The sequence below is a fragment of the Zingiber officinale genome, chromosome 8A, assembly GCF_018446385.1.
Source record: "Zingiber officinale cultivar Zhangliang chromosome 8A, Zo_v1.1, whole genome shotgun sequence".
NCBI classification, from domain to species: domain Eukaryota; kingdom Viridiplantae; phylum Streptophyta; class Magnoliopsida; order Zingiberales; family Zingiberaceae; genus Zingiber; species Zingiber officinale.
In genome coordinates, this window is record NC_056000.1 from 109,623,773 (window position 1) to 109,643,775 (window position 20,003).

Below are 20,003 nucleotides of genomic sequence, written 5' to 3' on the forward strand. Positions count from 1 at the left end.
CTACTCTATTGAGCAATTAGCATATTTGTATGTGAAAGAGGTTATCAGATTGCATGGAGTTCCCAAAACCATAATTTCTGATAGAGATGGTCGTTTTACTTCACACTTCTGGGAGTGTGTTCAGAGAGCTCTTGGCACTAAGCTGCGATTTAGCACTGCATTTCATCCTCAAACTGACGGGCAAACAGAACGAGTGAACCAAGTTTTAGAGGATATGCTACGGGCTTGTGCTTTATATTTCAAAGGAAGCTGGTGTCGATACCTATGCTTAGCAGCATTCGCATACAATAATAGCTATTAAGCTACTGTCGGAATGACACCCTATGAGGCTCTATATGGGAGGAGATGTAGATCTCCTATCTCTTAGTATGAAGGTGGTGAAAAGAAAGAAATGAGACTCCAGACAGACCTTATCGAGGACACCACCAAAGCCATTCAGAACATTCGGCAAAGGATAGAAACGACTCAGAGTCGGCAGAAGAGCTATGCGGATGTACACCATAGACCACTGAAATTTGAGGTTGGGGACTTAGTGTTCCTCAAAGTAGCTCCTATGAAAGGAGTGATATGGTTTGGAAAGAAAGGAAAGTTGAGTCCACGTTATGTGGGGTCATACCGAATCACTAGAAGGGTTGGCAAGGTAGCTTATGAGATGGAACTACCTCAGGAAATGTCAGCTATTCATAATGTCTTTCATGTCTCAATGCTGAAGAAGCATGTTCTCGACGTAAATCAAGTGATTGAGCTACAAACGGCACAAGTTCAAGAGGATCTCAGTTTTGAAAGTCGAGCTATTCAGATAATAGATCGAGAAGTTAAGAAGCTGAGAACAAAGAGATACCGTTAGTAAAAGTGTTGTGGCAAAGTCAACAGTATGAAGAAGCAACATGGGAATGTGAGGATGATATGAGACAGAAGTATCCACAGCTGTTCTAAGTTCGAGGACGAACTTTTTATATGGTATGGGGGATTGTAATACCCGTAAATTTTCCCTATTTTTAAATGGGCAAAAAGAAATATAAGAAGAGAAAAGAAATTAAAATATATTCATAAATGGCCCGGGCTAGGATTTGAACCCTAGACCTCTTATTTAAGATTAGTTTATGTAACCATTAGGTGGTGGTAAAGCATCACATTAGGAATATGAAACAATTCATTATATGTAGAATATATGTGAAGAGATGCTTCAACTTCCACTTGGTATAAAAGGGAAAGGATGAGATGAAAACCTAACTTTTCATCTCCCTCTTCCTCTTCTCCTCTCTAGCTGAAATCCTCTCTTTCACCTTTGTGGTTTTCGGCCAAGATCTAGGACTAGGGTTTCTAAAGTTCTAAGTATTCAAGGGGAGGATCTAAGAGGATAATTCCACAAGGTTCTTACACATGTGAAGGGTGTTTTGGAGATCAAGGCATACAAAAGAGAGGATTTTCTTCCCTACACCCTCCATAATAGTAAGATCTAGAGAAAGGATGTAAGTATCTCTCACCTGCAGTATAAGTTGCTTCGATGTTACTTAGATTGATACGTTTTAAGCATGTAAAGGAAGATGCATGTTATGAGATGTTTATTGCATGTTAAGAAAAGATAGATGTTATGATATATGTGATGTCCCTAAAAGTTTTGGGATTAAGAGCATGTTTAGATTATCTTGATTTGTTTCCCATTAAGTTTTGGGACTAAGAAGTATAATCAAGTGCCTAAAGTGCTTCCCTATAAATATGGGTGAAATAAACGCACATAAGGTGTTTGGTTAAATGACAAGCAAGTGCAAGTACAAGAAATTAAAGGTAAAAGAAAGTATTTTACTTTATAAAGGCATGTACCAGACACAAGGTCCATGGGTGGGCTCCTAGATCGCCCCTAGGCTCCTAGACTGCCTAGTAGTACCTTAATGGGTTCGGGATTAGCTACCTTGGATCTTATTAAGGATGCACGCAAAGTGGTACAATGTTAGGCCCAAAGCAAGTTAATTATTATTTTCACTAGTATGTAAGATAAAGTTTTCAAAGCTCATTGATTTCTTAAAGTGAAAACATTATTAAGTTGAGAACTAGAGTTAGAGAGTGCAGGGTTTGATCTCTATAGCATAGCAAATTTTATGTTTTTATTGCATGATTTTTAGTGGATATTTTGCATGATAAACTGATTTTAAAATGCATGCTATATACATATTTCTGAGTTATGTAGTTCATGGTGAATTATGGACAAGTGCATGTTTTGTGTTTCCGCAAGCAATTTGGAAAGCATGTTCTCTTTTAAAAAGTATGATATCTTTTAATGCATTGTTTTGTGAGTAGACGGTACTTACTAAGCATCCGCTTATAGATTTGCATTTCCTTATACTACAAATAAAGGTAAAGGAAAGCTCGAGTAGGAGGAGGCAGTAGGAGCGGTGCTTGGGGTGTGCGTGTGTGTGGCGGAACAATGGAAAGAGATCCGAGATTTGGTTATTTTGGGGAATATGTAGAACTTTAGTTTTGTTTCTTTACTCCGCTTTACCTAAGATACTGACACTAATTGGTTTAGAATGGACTTGATAGCTTGGCAGAATTTTGAATGACAAGTGAAAGTGAATAAGAGGAGAACAAGATTTTCCGGTGGAGAAAGGGGGTCCTTCGCACGACCCATGGAACGATCGTGCGGGTTCGCACGACCCTGCGCTGCCTCCTCTCGGCCAAGGTGACACAGCCGTGTGGAAGCACACGGCCGTGCCCTTCCTCATCTCGGCCAAAAGTGGCACGACTGTGTGAAAACACACGGCCGTGCACCTCCTCCTCTCGGCCAAGGCTACACAGCCGTGTGAAACCACACAGCCGTGTCTCTCTCCCTCTTGGCCAAGGTGACACGGCCGTGTGGATTCACACGTCCGTGCACCTCTTCCCCTCTGTCAAAGGGGACACGACCGTGTGACCCTCACATGGTCGTGCGCTTCTAGGTGACACGATCGTGCGACCCCTCACACGGTCGTGCCCTGTCTCAATTGAGAGTACAACACCTGTCAGGGCCACACAACCCAGACCCGCTAGAAGCTTCCGACACCCTTCGGCCCTACGTGGCTGCAACCAGTCGTAACAGGTTAGAATAGGTCTATGAACTAAGCAGCCTGTAACAGGTAAGAATGTCGAAAATTTAAGACAGTACGAGGAAAGCGTAACGTTTTCCTGTAGCTTAAGGGTATGAGTAAGGGCGGGCGTTACAAATCTCGGGATCAGTATTTGACTCGAAGCTGATCGGTCGACCGATCTAAGTGTTTGGACTATCAAACCCTTTCAACCTGCCCATCTTCTCGTCCACATAATTCTGCTCAGATAAGAGTCTTCGTTCGATCGACCTATCACTGCCTTTGGTCGACCAATCCCGTCGATGATCTCTGACTTATCTAATTTGATCAACCTAGTCTGAAGCTAATCCACACTCGGTCGACTGAACCTCGTTGTTCGGTCGACCGATCCCTTGGTCAACACTTCACCGTAGCTGAAATATGATATGTTCACTCAGTGGTTCGGTCGATCAATCCAAAGGTTAAGTCAACTGATCAAGGCTGACTCTTCAATTTGCAATATGTTAGTTCCTTGCAAAACAAAAATTACAAAATAGGTAGATAACATGTGAAGTAAAATCTATTTTGATAGTCATTTGGCTATCCGGTTCTGACTTTTGGATTTCCTCCAGAAACTCTAGGTCGAACCAACACCTACTGTTCTCTCTTCGAGGAACGCGTCCTCACCTACTCCTCTTAGGAGAGTTTACCTTTTGCCAGACCGGTCCTCCAGACCGACTGGGATTTTGCTCAGCGCCCGAGACTTCAGGTCTTCATGCTGGACATCCGCTCCATGACCCGTCCAGTATTTTACCTGGTCCATGACCACTAGGATTTTCACCTAGAGTACATGACCCGCCAAGAATTTCTACTTAGGGTTACCACCCCCTAGACCTAAGGTTACCTCCCCCTAGGGTTTTCCATAACCTAGGGTTACCACCCCTAGGACCTAAGGTTGCCTCCCCTTGTGTTTTTCATAACCTAGGGTTACCACCCCTAGGACCTAGGGTTACCTCTCCTTAGGGTTTTCCATAACCTAGGGTTACCACCCCCTATGACCTAGGGTTACCTCCCCCTAGGGTTTTCACCTACCTAATATCCACTAGAACATTTGTCTAAGAACACTTAGGGTTTTCCTACAAGCTAAATCACACTTGTTAGATAATAAGACAGCTTAACTTTGAACCATTTGTCATTATCAAAACATAGGTTCGATCATCTGGTGCTCACTGCACCAACAATATCTCCTTTTTGATTATGACAACCTAGTTTAAAGTTAAGTAAAAGATAACAATATTTACTATAATATAATGAAAAGGAATTTAAGCATGAGATAAGCAAAATACAACAATTTTGACATATTTTAAAAAAGCTCTCCCTTATGCTCATGTTTTATGTTTAACTCTTAACTTTACCTTTTCTCTCCCCCTTTTTCATATATCAAAAAAAGGGTACTAAGTTAGAGAGAAAAAGAATCTTTAAATCTGAAAGGCTAGTTTTTTAATCTTTAAGACTCTCCCTGAAGGGTAGCACTTATTTGACTTTAAAATCATTTATCTTTTAAACAAAATAGCTAAATACCTAGCTTTGAAAAGGATGTATTTGAAAAATACTTAACTCAATACTTAGCTTTGAAAAGATTTTCTTTAAAAAAACATAGCTCAATACTTAGCTTTGAAAAGATTTTCTTTTAAAACTTAGCTCAATTGTCACGCCCCAGAGGAGTTCCTACCTGGCAAACGGACAACATCTCCCTTGTAACTGTGACAATATGAAGCATATATTGCCACAAGGCTGGAACATTCACAACCACACAGTTATATAAATAGTCCACTCGGTTGGAACAAAATGATCACAACCATGCATTTGTATAATAAACAGCTCACACGATTGTACTAAAAACACAGCGGAAAACAAAATGAAAGCCTATACAAACTAAAAAGATGCAATGTATGATGGCACAAATTAAACACAACAAAATACTAAAAATGGTAAAGAAGTCACATGGCTAAACACCAATACAATGCCAATACCATAAGAAAAATATGTATGAAAACAAAAGCAAAATAAAGATCATCTTCTGATGTGACATGGGACCGATAGATAGGATACTCCAAGTGACTCCACATACTTCTACCTACTACTTGAGGAAAAAGACAACACAAAAATACGATGGTGAGTGCGAGTCACTCAGCGGGTAATAGACAAGATAGTGCATGGTCTATATAAAACATGGAGATCAAAGTATGATCATAAACTGACATAATGAATGTGCATACCCAATCTGAATCCAACACACGATATCGTGATCATAATGTCATAGTAAATGAATCTACCCAATCTGGTACTAGCATATAAGGTCAAGATCGTAAATGACATAATAAATGCACCTATACATAACTGACATAATGAATACTCATAGTCATATCCAACATAAGGAATGCACATAATCATAATTGACATAATAATGTACATACTGAATTTGAAACTGACATATATGGTACAATGATAAGTAAACTCACCGGGGATCAGCAACAGATCTGCTCGTAACACCTAAGCAATATAACCAACAACATATGCATGTATAATAAATGACATATATGAAGCATGGCAATCATATGCAGCAACAATCATAGCTCAAACAAGTGCAACATATCACAATCACATATAGCTAGTATCTACTAGACATGTATGCAAATATATCTCTACAGATACACCGCGTATCATATGCAAATGAGCATGCATGCCACATGGTCATCCCCACCACCTCTCCAGACACCACGACCCTTGTATGGCCAAGAAGCTTGGGTCCGTGACAACTGTACTACCCTCCAGATACCACAATAGAATGGTCGAGGCAGAAAGTTCGCTAAGTAGCTTTCTAGCTACATAGCATCAGGGTCCCTAACTACTCACATATCTAGCCCCTTGACTATCATGTACCCTCCAGATACCACTACTTATGAATAGCCAAGGCTGACAGAGTATAACATTAAGTGGCCAAGTGAGCACGATAGGACTAGCTCTACTCCTAGCTACCACTCTCCCATAGTGGCCGAATGGACAACTATAAATGACTGCCAACCTGCTCAACCACAAGGGAAACATTTGATTGTCAGCATGCAGTGAAAATGATGGGCATGATGTAATAATCATGATACAAAGATAGTCATCATCAATGCAACACCTCAATCCATCATAAGTATCTCCAATACATGATCCATCAATCACCTTTATCTATAGGTATGGGTAGATCCAACATATGTCCTCTAAATAACAAGTACAATAAGTAATCACACCAGACACATACACACCACACATGTACGCACCCTACCATGTAGGTATAATCAACAAGAAACCTCCAATAGTCATACCAGGTACATATGCACACAACCACATATGTATAATCATGATACCTCCAATATCACACCAAACACATACAATCACTAACATAGGTTTTATCGACATGATCCTCCAATGGTACACATCAGACACATGTACACACAACATAGATACAATCAACATGAAACCTCCAATAGATAACACCAGATATATGTACACATAAAACATATAAATACACGGTCAACATGATAACTCTTATGGCACATACCAAACATGTGTACACATAACACCATTTACATAGTCAACATATTAACTCAGTCAATAAGACATATCCTACCATACATACTCTACATGTGAATGCATAACAGAGTATAAATATTCAAAGCTTAAGACTATATATGAAATAAATAGATCATCTCAAAGGTCAAGCATTAGTATCAAGTAGGATAACAATACGGATAGATTTAAGGTAAAGCAACCTAATCCATTAAATAAAAGCAACCATACACTAAGTTCAAAGAACTAAAGAGGCCAAGGAAGAAATACCTGCCTTTATCTGTCGATCGTGCTAAACAAACTCACGTCGAGACACTCGTCTCAAATCAACATCCTACAAATCATATGATATACATTTAGCTAATCACATACAACAATTAGCTAAACCCAAAACCAAATCCTAACTCGATTAAGTAACCATGTTTAATTCCACCTAATGATCCAAATCCAATTAGATGATAAATCCATGATTAATCCACCAATCAATTCCTTAATTCTCACCCATCAATCACTAATCAAATCTCATCATAAATCCTTCTAAATCCACTAATCAATCCAATACAACTTAATCAATTTTTTATAATCATTTAATCCATTGTATCGTCTACCAAACATTAGGAATCAGTCCTACATAATTTATCCACCTAAATTAATCCAACCATAATAATTACAACTATTCATCACACTAATCAAATCCAATATAGAAATGAAATCAACTTCAACTCACCCAATCAGTGTACTTCACTGTTAATTCGTCTACGGAGCACCCGCTGTCGGAAAATGTGGCCAGAGCTAGATAAAATCGATGATCTCCAAATCAAACACCCTAAATCAAAATCAACACCTCCACATCTAAGCATCAACCCAAATCAACATATCCACCAATCCATCACCGGAATGAAATCAAATCTCCATACATAGCTTACCTTAACCTGGTTACACCCATGTTATCTCATGGCTAAAGATCTTGCTGCCGGAAATGGTGGCCCAAGCTATCGATTACCCACACACAGTGATGACTAGAGCAAGGAGAAAGTGTTGCCCTCTAAATCAAATATCCCTAAATCAACACCAATCTTAGATCAATCACAACAATCAAATTTAGTTAGGGTTTACCCTAATCAACCACTTCTTCTCTAGCGGCAACTCACTGCGGATGGCGATACTCGGCTAGAGGTGACAGCAACACCAAATCAGCTACCACAATGGTTGCTGGAATCACATCGCAAAGAGAGCAATGACACGCGGTGAGATGACCTCTTACTTATGGCTGGAAAAGGAGTCGACGACTCATGGAATCAGTGGTGTCGACCAGAACATTAGCGCTTGAAAATAGCAGTGGATCAGGAGCTAGGGCACAACTCAGTGAGGTTTGTGCCATTGGTGTCGGTTGAGACGTGTGAGGGAGAGGCCCGACACTGGATTGGGGCACGACAACTGGCGATCGGGAAAGGAATGACGACACAAAAAGGGAAGTCGACGCTCTCACCTGAGGCCGGAGAAGGGCCATCCACAACTGGATCTGTACCGGTGACTACTCCGCTGGTCGACGGCGAAGGCAAGATGGGGACATCGCAGCAAGAGGGAGAGGGGATCGGGAGGAAGGAAATGGCCATCGGCGAAAGTAGGAAGGAATAAGATTAGATTAGGTTTATATACTTAGGCTAATCTAATAGACTTAGCTAGGTTTAATTAAATCAATCAAATTCCACTTTAGGGATATTCCAAACAGGCTTTCCCTAAGCCCGATTAACTCATCCCCTTAAATGTGTCATATGGACTCTGTTTAATTTTAAAAAAATCTAAAAATTCCTGAAAAATCTAATAAAGTTATTTTCCTAATAATACTTATTATTTAATTTACCATATCTTACATCAATACTTATCCTTGAAAAGATTTTCTTTTAAAAAACTTAGCTCAATACTTTAGCTTTTAAAAAAAATAACAAAAACTTAGTTAAGTACTTAGCTTAAAAAAAATTTGATAAAAACTAAGTTAAGTACTTATCTTTAAAAAAATTGATAAAACTTTAGTTAAGTACTTAGCTTTAAAAAGATTTTGATAAAAACTTAGTTAAGTACTTAGATTTAAAAAGATTTTGATAAAATACTTAGTTAAAAATACTTTTTCAAAAACTTAGTTTTCCAGCTAGAAATATTTGAACTTCCTTTTTTAAATAAAATATTAAAGTTACTTTTTAAAAATAGTTACACTTTCTTTTCAAAAATAGTTAAGCCAAAAAAAATTGAACTTCCTTTTTGAAAAATACTTTGATTTGAAATTTTGAAAAAGAATACAATAACTTTGAGAAAACATTTAAGAAAAATTAATGTCTTAACTTCCATTCACTCTCCCTTAATTAATGAAAAACAAATGAATGCTTTAAGTTTTAGGGTTCTAGAGTCCAAGCATGAGAGTTCAAAGTTAAAACACAAGTTTAAAGTAAAAGTAATTATTTAGTTTTCTAATTTTTCATCTCACTCATTCTATGTTATCAAGCATGCTCAGCTTATGAGTTTGTTTAAGATGGAGTTAAGTTAATTTTGAAGTTAATTTTATCTATCACTTTGAAAAATATTTATGATATTGAAGAATATTTAAGTTTGAGTTTAAATTTAGATTTCAAAAATATCAGATTTTGAAGTTTCAGTTTGAATTTAAATTTGTGCTTAAAATATTTAATTTTAAATTTTAAGTTTGAATTTAAAAATTAATTAGAATTTGAATATTAATTAGATTTGAACATTTGTGGATAATTTTGAAGATTAATTAACATTTGAAAATAATTAAGATTTTGAAAATTTATGGTTTGAAGATATTTAAGATTTTGAAAATTAATTATGATTTGAAAATAATTATAATTTTTAAAATTAATTCTGATTTGAAAATAATTAATATTTTAGAAATTAATTATGATTTAAAAATAATTATAATGTTAAAATTAATTATGATTTAAAAATAATTATAATTTTAAGGTGAATTATGATTTAAAATTAATTATAATTTTGAAATTAATTATGATTTAAAAATAATTAAAATTTTAAAATTAATTAGGATTGTTGAAATTAAATAGGATTTTGAAATTAATTATACTTTTGAAATTAATTATACTTTTAAAATTACACTTTTAAGATTTTGAAATTAGAATTTTTGAAAATAATTTTAAAATTAATTATGATTTAAAATAATTAATATGTTAAAAATTAATTATTATTTAAAAATAATTATAAATTTTAAAATTAATTATGATTTAAAAATAATTACAAATTTTAAAATTAATTATAGTTTTGTAGTTAATTAAAATTTAAAATTAATTATAGTTTTTAAAATTTTCAAATTAATTAAGATTTTAAAATTACTTAATATTAAAGTGACTTAGATTAATTACTTTGAATTAATTTTAATTGAATTGAGTTTAATTAATTTAAATTTTGTTAACTACTTTTTATTTTAAACTTAGGTCCATCTCACTATTGTCTAGATTTTCAATCAGGGAACCTTAATAGTTTTGTGAGATGATTAATTTAATCTTCACTTCAGATTAAAATCTAAGGATTGATCTACATTTGAGTTAGACTAAAGTTTAATAATTAGTTAATTAAATATTCATTTTAATAATTGGATTCCAAGATGTGGTGAGGCACTAGAACTTCTTAGGTATTGGATCATCAACCACTTCTAGACAAAACATTTAAAGAAATTGACTATTTAATTTTCTTCCTGAAAATCCTAGGTATAACTAGTCAAGTGAAAATCAAGCCTAAGTCTTTATCTATCCTTTCTAGATTAACTAATTAGTAATCATGAATGGCATTTATCAATTAATTACTTATATGCATATTCATGGTAATTATGCATGGATCAAACAAATTAAGCATTTATTAGTTAAGTTAACAAGTTACAATTTTAAGTTAACTTTTAAGTTGAGTTTTAAGTTTACCGATTAATTTAGGATTTATTGATTAGTTTCATAATTAAAAGGCACTTGATTATAGCTTGGTTTGTAGAGTTTAAGTTTTACCTTAGACTTGTAGCCCAAATCTAGATTTTGTGAATTCGTTAAGTTATTAATAATCTTTTCTAATTTACCAATTTTATCTTTTAAAATATTATTTTATTTTTCTAATTTTATAAGAGTTAATTTCTTATTTTTATTAAATAATTTTCTAAGAGGATGACTCTGGGTATTCATACTCAGATTCGAACTCAGGTTCTACTTGGTCTTCTGGCTCTGACGGAATCTCATGAAGCTCGATCAATTTTTTTCTAAAGCTCCTTAGTGTTGTCACTACAACAAAAATGACCTACGACAACGGATATTATCCATTCTCGTAGGGTCAAAAAATTATTGTAACTGACAGCGTTGTATAAGGCATTGCCCTACGACAATGATTTTGAATCTGTTCTCTTTGTAAACATTCGACAACGGTTTTTATCCGTTCTTGTTTATATGCTCAAAAAAAATTTTGCCTATACGACAACGTTTTAAAACCGTTGTGGTAGATAATTTTGACAACAGATATAACCCGTTGTGGTAGACCCTTTTTACAACAGATATAAACTGTTGTGGTAGATAATATTTACTTGTTTTGGATTTTGCAATAATTATAAACTGTTGTAGTATATAATTTTAATATGTTTTATAATGGATAATTTCCTACGGAAATTAGGAATAAAATTCCATGAACCCTTCCAATTTATCGAAAAGGAAGAGATCCCAAACAAAACAATACGATGTCGAATGACAATGGTGAATATATATACATGTAAGTATTGATGCGACCTAGAGATGGGTGAGAGAGAGGAATGGAAAAACTTACGGGCAGTGAAGCAAGAGAACATCTCCTCGAGGGCAGTGAGCAACTACTAGTATCCAGCATAGGCCTCTAGGTCAACCTTACGAAGGTAGGGTGCCCCGTCGATGGCCACCTTCACGTAGGTGAAACTCTTGAGAGTGTTTCCCCGGAACGATCTCACCGGCGGCCATCCCACCACTTGATCCCTTCAGAAGGAAGAAATTTTAGGTCAAGATTGGGATTAAAAAAAATACACGTACAAGCAACCCCAAGACTAGTGTTGCTTACTTAGCTTCGGGAGGTTTGTTGGTGGACCCTTCGAAGGAATCGGAGGGGCGATGGTCATCCGACGGGCCTCGCTTCCTTTCGGGGTCAGATCTAGTGGCACCAGATGGGGCGAGGGTGAGTTGCGTCTCTTCATAGTCAAGGCCAGAGGCGTCTAACTCGGTGGAGCTATGTGTTGTGTCTGTCATGGACATGGTGAGGGCAAGGTGGGAAGAGGTGGAAGAGGAAGGAGAAGAAGCAGTGGGGGAGGGGTGATTGGAGTGTAGCCTAGGGTTGTGGCTTGAAGCATGATAATTATAGCAGTGGAAGGTCAAAGGGCCTCGTCGAGCTCAAAAACCCGCTCACCAGGAAGAGAGGAGAGCACACCGTCGTGGAGGAAGATCTAGCGGAGGCGGCACCCCTTCCTATCGTGCAAGAAAGGGAAAGAAAAATGGCTTAAGGTTCAGAAATGCGAAGGGGAAAACATGGCACTGAAAAGATTTACAGAGAGAGGGGAAAGCAAAACTGCGAGGGGAAAATGATAAAATGAATAAAGTCAAAGACAACAGTTTTATCAAAACTGTTGTCGTAGCCCCTAAAAAAGTGCTTAAAGACAACGATTTTAGATAACCATTGTCAAATGCGTTGTTGATTTTAAAAAAAGTTGCTCAATGACAACGATTTTAATAAAACTGTTGTCTTTTATATTTTATGGGAGCTCAAAGACAACGATTTTATCTTAAAACTGTTGTCTTTTACTAAATTTACAATAGTTTCATATAAAATCATTGTATTTGTGGAGTTGTCGTTTAACATTTTTGTTGTAGTGTGTTGAACTTTCCAACTCGATCAAGCTCTTTATTTGTTAGTCCACATAGGAGTGTATATGTTGCTTTTGCATCTGCCATGATTTTTCTCCTTGTTTGTGCATCCCACTTGTCACAGGCGATGGCCACACCTTCTTTGATGGGGAGTATAAATCCGGTCTAGATCTTGGTCCATATCTCCGACTGGGTCTTCAGTTGGTGCTCCATATGGTCTTTCTAGTATATGAAATTCTTGCTGGGCAAGAGTGGTGGGCATGCGGTGCTGTAGTCTTCTTGGTAAGCCATTTAAAAGAGCTTTTGCATAATAAAACAAACACTTGTCAAGACTAGGTTTTGGCTTAGTAGTGCGGGAGAGAAATAAAATAGTATTTCACTAATTTCAAGAAAAAGTAATAAAATAATATAAAATAATAATAAATATTATTACAAATTTTGTTAAATATGATATTTTGTCAACACTGACCAATGGTGAAAAATTTTTAAAAAAAATAGAGGAAAAAAATGAAAGGTGTAAGAATATTTTTTAAACGAAAATGATATATATTTTACATTCAAAAGGATCCCCACTGCTAGATTGGTGGTTTCATCAATTAAGAGCAGCCTTGCTCTGATATCAATTGTAGGATTGATGTGTTGTAGAGGGGGGGAGAGTGAATAGCACTCATGACTTTTTCACTTGTTTCGAAAAACACAGAATAACGTAGTGGAATAAAGAACAAGTAAAACAAAAGCAATGCTAACATAATTTCTTTTACTTGGTTGGGAGCCTATGATGACTCCTACTTCAAGGTCCGCGATCATTGATCACTTTCATTGAGCAATCACTATAGATCCGAAAAGGATTTGCAAATATGCAAGTACAAGTATTAACAAAAATAAAGTGTATTGACAACAAATGATTAGTATTTCGTTGATTGTCAGAGCAGCAGCTAGGTGTTGTTGAGTTGTTTAGGAGCAGCGCGCACATAAGAAGATCATTTTGAATGTGTTGTTTCGAAGGTGTTGGTTAACCCTCCTTTTATAGTTTAGCCTGACCTGATCTAGATCCACTGATCTCGGGATCAGTCTTTGACTTGAAGTTGATCGGTCAACCGATCTAGGTGTTCGGTCTATCGAACCCTGTGAACCTGCCTAGCTTCTCATCCACATGCTTCTGCTCAGATAAGAGTCTTCGTTCGATCAACCGTTCACTGCGTTTGGTTGACCAATCCCGCTGATGATCTCTGACTTATCTGATCTGATCAACCCAGTATAAAGCTAATCCACGCTCGGTCGATTAAACCTCCCTGTTTGGTCAACCGATCCCCTGGTCAACACTTCACCGCAGTTGAAATCATATATGTTCACTCAGTGGTTCGGTCAATCGATCCAAAGGTTCCCTACAAAATAGAAATTAGAAAATAGGCAGACAACATGTGAAGTAAAATCTATTTTGACAGTCATCGGACTGTCTAATTCCGACTTTCGAATTTCCTCCAGAAACCCTAGGTTGAACCGACGCCTACTGTTCCCTCCTCGGGGAATGCATCCTCACCTACTCCTCTCAGGAGAGTTTATCTTTTGCTAGATCGGTCCTCTAGACCGACTAAACTTTTGCTCAACGCCCGAGACAATAGGTCTTCATGTTGGATGTCCACTCCATGACTCGTCTAGTCTTTCACCTAGTCCACGACCACTAGAATTTTCACCTTGAGTCCTCGACTCTAGGATTTCGCCCAAAGTACATGACCCACCAAGACTTTCTACCTAGGGTTACCACCCCATAGGACCTAGGGTTACCTCTCCCTAGGCTTTTTCATAACCTGTTACATCCCCCTAGGATTTTCCATAACCTAGGGTTACCTCCCCCTAGGGTTTTCCATAACCTAGGGTTACCACCCCCTAAGACCTAGGGTTACCTCCTCCTAGGGGTTTTCACCTACCTAGTATCCACTAGAACTTTTGCCTAAGAACACCTAGGACTTTCCTGCAAGCTCAATCACACTTATTAGATAATAAGACAACTTAATCTAAGTTATACACTCATAAATCTGTGATAGCTACATTAATTTGGGTAATCTAGTAATTCAATGATTAATGGTTCGATGACAAAATTGAAGGAAATAAGTAGATAATTTAGTTATGGATTAATTTTGAATTGAGTTATAGATTCAGAATTTGTTAGTCGGTTGATGATGGGGATGTAATTTCATTTCTACATTGAGTTTGATTAGTATGAAGATTAGTGGTAATTGATTGTGGATTGAATAGTGGGTTAATTGATTAATGAAAATTGATTACGTTGTATTGGATTGATTAATGGATTGCGAATTATGATTAGAGAGATTAAAGGATTCACGGATAGAGAAAATAAAGTTAATCATTAATCAGGGTTAATTAATGATCATATTTCGATTAGGGTTACCTTAAATAGGTTTAGGGATTTGATTTAGCTATTTAATTCATATGTAATTAGCTAAATCTATATATCATAGAATTACAAGACTTTAATTCAAGACGAGCATCTCGACATGGGATTGGTTTATCATGATTTACAGATAAAGGTGGGTATTTCTTCCTTGGCCTCGATATAGTTCTTTGAACTTAGTGCATGATTATTATTTGATGGATTAGGTTGCTTTACCTTAAATCCATTTGTATTGTTATCCTACTTGATACTTGTGTTTGACCTTTAAGATGATCTATTTATTTCAGATATAGTCTTAGCTTTTGGATATCTATACTATGTTATATATATTTACACGTAGAATATGTATAGTAGAGGATATCTTGTTGACTGAGTTAACATGTTGATCTCGCATTTGATATTGAGTGTACACATGATTGGTATGTGTTGTAGGAGTCACCTGGTTGATTGTCCATTTGCATGTTGTATGTGTTAGATTATAGAGCTCGCTAGAGGGGAGGGGGGGGTGAATAGCGATTTAAAATTCATTGTCGAGTTAGAGTAAGCAGCACAAAAATAAGAGCAAAACAATGCTAACACGAACCGATTTTACTTGGTTCGGAGCCTTTGTCGACTCCTACTCCAAGGCTCACACTCGTCGAGTACTTTTATTGGGCAATCACTAATAGTTCACAAAATCATATTACAAATGTAAGTACAAGAACTTTAGAGAGAAAATACCAACAACAATACAAAAAAAAACTTGAGCCGCTGGTTGTCGGAGAAGTTTCGTAGAGTTGCAGCGTCGCAGAAGCACAGCGCAGTAGAGCGGTCGTTGGAAGACGTTGTTGTTCTCAGCTCTGGTGGAGGCCTTCTTTTATAGAAGTGCTCTGGGTGCTTGGATCCCTTCCGAGCGCCCGAACCGTGATGTAGGCCCGGCCAATCAACGCGCTCCTCGTTGCGACAGGATAGAGTTTTATCTTCCGAGCGCCTGGATCGATTCCGAGCGCCCGGATCCCTTCCAGGCGTTCGGACCACCATCTTCCAGAAAGTCATTCTTCTGCAAGAAAATTATAGTCTGAGGAAAAATAAAAGTTATACTATCCTGCAAAACAAAAGTTAGCACAAATATAATAAAAGAGTAGTAATTAGATTTCATCTCACTAAGATCAGAATCTAGTCACAATCTCAACTTAGATTTTTGAAATGGTTCTAAGTTGGATTGACGCCTACTGTTCCCTCAAACGGGGAATGCGCCCTCACCAAGTCACTCCCCTCCAGTGACTTACCTTAACTTACCTACCAGCCGTCCGGTCAGCCTGTCGACCTGTCTGGACTTCGTGTCAGCTATCAGGTCAGTCCGTCGACCTAACTAGATTTCATGCCAACTATCAGGTCAACCTGTCTACCTAGCTAAGCTTCATGCCAGCTATCAGGTTAACCCGTCGACCTAGCTGGACTTTGTGCCAGGTATTAGGTTAACCCGTCGACCTAGCTGGGCTTCGTGCTAGATATCAGGTCAGCCTGTCAACCTATCTGGACTTCTCCTATACACTTCATCAAAGTGTTAGATCACAACGAAACTAACTTAACCTACTTTGTCATTCATCAAAACCTGAATTAGACCTTCAGTGCTAACCGCATCAACAGTATGTGTACACATGTCTGGTGTTTGTTATTGGAGAAACCATGTTGATTGTATCTATGTTGTGTGTACACGTGCCTGATATGTATTATTGGAGGAATCATGTCGATAATGTCTATGTTGATGATCTTATATGTTTGGTGTAATATTGGAGGTATTGTGTTGATTATACCAACATTGTAAGATGCGTATGTGTACAGTGTGTACGTGTCTGGTGTTGCTACTTATTGTATTTGTTGTTTAGTAAACACCAGTTGGATCTACCCATATCTATCGATATAAGTGTTAGATGGATCATTATACTGAAGGTATTTATAATGGATTGAGGTGTTGCATTGATGATAACTGTGTCTATATCATGATTATTTACATCATGCCCATCATTACACTACATGCTGACAATCAAAGTCTCTCTTATGGTGTGAGAGAGTTATCAGTCATATTTATAACTGCCCAATCGACCACTGTGGGAGAGTGGAGCTAGTCTTGTCATGCTCACTTGATCGCTCAGTGTTATACTTTGTCAGCCTCGACCACTCATGAGTAGTGATTTCTGGAGGGTACTGTAGTTAGGGGGTTAGAGATGTGAGTAGTCAGGGGCACAGATGCTATATAGTTAGATAACTACTTAGCGAACTGTCCACCTCAGTTGCTATATAGTGGCATCTGGAGGGTAGTACAGTTATCATGGACCTAAGTCTCTCGGCCATACAGGGGTCGTGGTGTCTTGAGAGGTGGCGAGGGTGACCATGTGGCATGCATGCGTATTTGCATATAATGCGCGGTGCATCTATGGAGATATATCAACATACATATCTTGAAGTTACTAGCTACATGTGATTGTAATATACTTCACTTGTTTGAGCTATGATTGTTACATATGGTTGTCATGTTACATACATGTCATTTATCATATGTGTATATATTGTCATATGTTTTGGTCAGGTGTTTCTAACAAGTCTATTGTTGATCTCTGGTGAGTTTACTGTTTATTACACCATGTGTATTCAACCGGTTTGGGTATGTGCATTTATTATGTCATTTACGATCTTGATCTTATGTAACGCCCGACCTTCTACCCTTACCTCATATAAGACAGATGTTACCCTTTCTCATTATCTAAACTTTGACATTCTTACCCGTTATGTACAGCTCAGTCTATTAATCTACTCTAACTTGTTTTGACTGATAGGACATGACCTGGAGCCAAGCAGGGTCGCACAACCATGTGAATTCACACGGTCGTGTCCCCTTGGTCGAGAGAAAGAGGTGCATGGTCGTGTGAATTCACACGGCCATGTCCCCTTGGCCGAGAGAAAGAGCTGCATCGTCATGTGAATCCGCACGGCCATGTCCCCTTACCAGAGAGGAAGAGGTGCATGGTCGTGTGGATTCACATGGCCGTGTCACCTTTGGCTGAGAGGAGGAGGTGCATGGTCGTGTGAATCCACACGGTCGTGTCACCTTTGGCCAAGAGGAAGAGGTGCACGACCGTGTGAATACACACAGCTATGTCACCTTGGCCGAGAGCAGGAAGTAGGGGGGCGTGTGAATCCACACGGCCGTAACAAGGGTCGTGTGGAGGTCACACCCCACTCTACAAAAGGGTTTGTTCTCCCCTTTGGGTAGACCCTAGGGCTCCCCTCTTCACCACTCTTATACTGTCAAACTAACAACTTCATCCCAGGCAAATAGTGATAGTATTTCTTATAGAGCGAAAAGAAGAAATTACTTTAGCATCAGTTCTAACATATTCAGATATTCACAAGTTCCCAAATCTTCTTCCATTGTTCCGTCACACACACACACACAAAATACCGCTCCTGTCGCCTCCTCCTACTCGAGCTTTCCTTTACCTTTATTTGCAGTATAAGGAAAAGAAAATGTATAAGCGAATGCTTAGTAAGTACCATCTACTCACAAAACAAGCATTAAAACAAGAATTGGCTTTTCAAAAGCTGCTTATGAAAACACAAACAATGGGAATATACTTTTCAAACTGCTTGGGGAAAACACAAATATGCACTTGATAGTAATTCACACTAAAACGCATAATTCAGAGATATGTGCATGACATGTATTTTTAAACAGGTTATCATGCAAAACATCAACTTAAAAACATGCTAGTAATGTAATGAAAACAGGAATCTTGGCATATTATAGAGTTCATCAATGTTGCACTTTATAACTTAGGTTCTCAACCTTAGGGAAAACTTCCACTAGGATAACAATGAAGTTTGAAAACTTTATATTACATAACTAGTGAAAATAGTAATAACTTGTTTAGGTCCGGCATTGTACCACTTTACGCGCATCCTTAATAAGATCCGAGGAAGCTAATCCTTAACCTATCAAGGCACTACTAGGTGATCTAAGAGCCTAGGGGTGATCTAGGAGCACACCCATAGACCTTGTATCCAGTACATGCCATTTTAAAGTAAAATACTTTCTTTTAAATATCACTTTCTTGTACTTTCAATTGTTTGTCATTTAAACAAACACCTTATGTGCGCTTAATCCCCTCACACTTATAGGGAAGTACTTTAGGGCACTTGAATATGCTTCTTAGCCCCAAAACTAAATTGGAAGTAATTCAAGACACTCTAAATATACTCTTAATTCCAAAACTTAAGAAGGCATCCTACAATCATAACATGCATCTTCCTTACCATGCATTAAACATAACCCAACATGTATCTTCCTTACATGCATAAAAACATAACACCACGTGTATTATCGAAACAACTTATACTGCAGGTGAGTAGTACTTACCTCTTTTCGTAATATCTTCCTATTATTGGGTGAAGGAAAGACGAATCCTCGCTTGTACGCCTTAATCTCCAAGACACCCTTCCCGCGCGTCCTAATCCTTGTGAAATCTCTTCTCCTAGATTCTCCCCTTGAAGAACTTAGCACCTTGGAACCCTAGGATTCTTGGCCGAAAACCAAAAAGAGGAAAAGAGGATAAGGTTTCAGCTAGAGAGAGAATAGAAAAGGAGAAGTTAGGTTTTCTTTCTTCCCTTCCCTTTTTATACTAAGTGGAAGTTGAAGCATCTCTTCACACAAGTCAACATATAATGAATTGATTCCTATTTCCTAATGTGATGCTTTACCACCACCTAATGGCTACTTAAACAAATTTAAATCCAAGGTCTAGGGTTCAAATCCCAGCCTGGGTCATTTATACACATATTTTTATTTCTTTTCTCTTCTTCTATTTCTTTTTGCTCTTTTGGAAGAAAGAAAATTTACGGGTGTTACAATCCTCATACCTTATAAAAAGTTCATCCTCGAACTTAGAACAAGAGTGGATACATCCATCTCACATCATCCTCGTGTTCCCATGTTGCCTCTTCATACTGTTGACTTTGCCATAGTACTTTCACTAACGGTATCTCTTTGTTCCTTAGCTTCTTAACTTCTCG

At 37.5% G+C, this 20,003-nt stretch overlaps 1 protein-coding gene across 1 annotated transcript; it reads right to left on the reverse strand.

Annotated features, from left to right (window-relative positions):
• Window positions 1-11,526: 11,526 nt before the first annotated feature.
• On the reverse strand, window positions 11,527-11,935 carry LOC122011115 (auxin-responsive protein IAA1-like). The gene is made up of 2 exons (XM_042567544.1): window positions 11,745-11,935; window positions 11,527-11,662 (listed from the first exon to the last, which is right to left on the reverse strand). The coding sequence occupies exons 1-2, from the start codon at window positions 11,933-11,935 to the stop codon at window positions 11,527-11,529; spliced, it is 327 nt and encodes a 108-aa protein (XP_042423478.1).
• Window positions 11,936-20,003: the final 8,068 nt, after the last annotated feature.

Bases quoted from the DNA above. Each gene is read 5' to 3' on its own strand.
- LOC122011115 (XM_042567544.1), bottom strand. From the start codon at position 11,935: ATGTCCATGACAGACACAACACATAGCTCCACCGAGTTAGACGCCTCT. The intron at 11,663-11,744 runs GTAAGCAACACT...TTCCTTCTGAAG, and splicing joins AACAAACCTCCCGAAGCTAA to GGATCAAGTGGTGGGATGGC.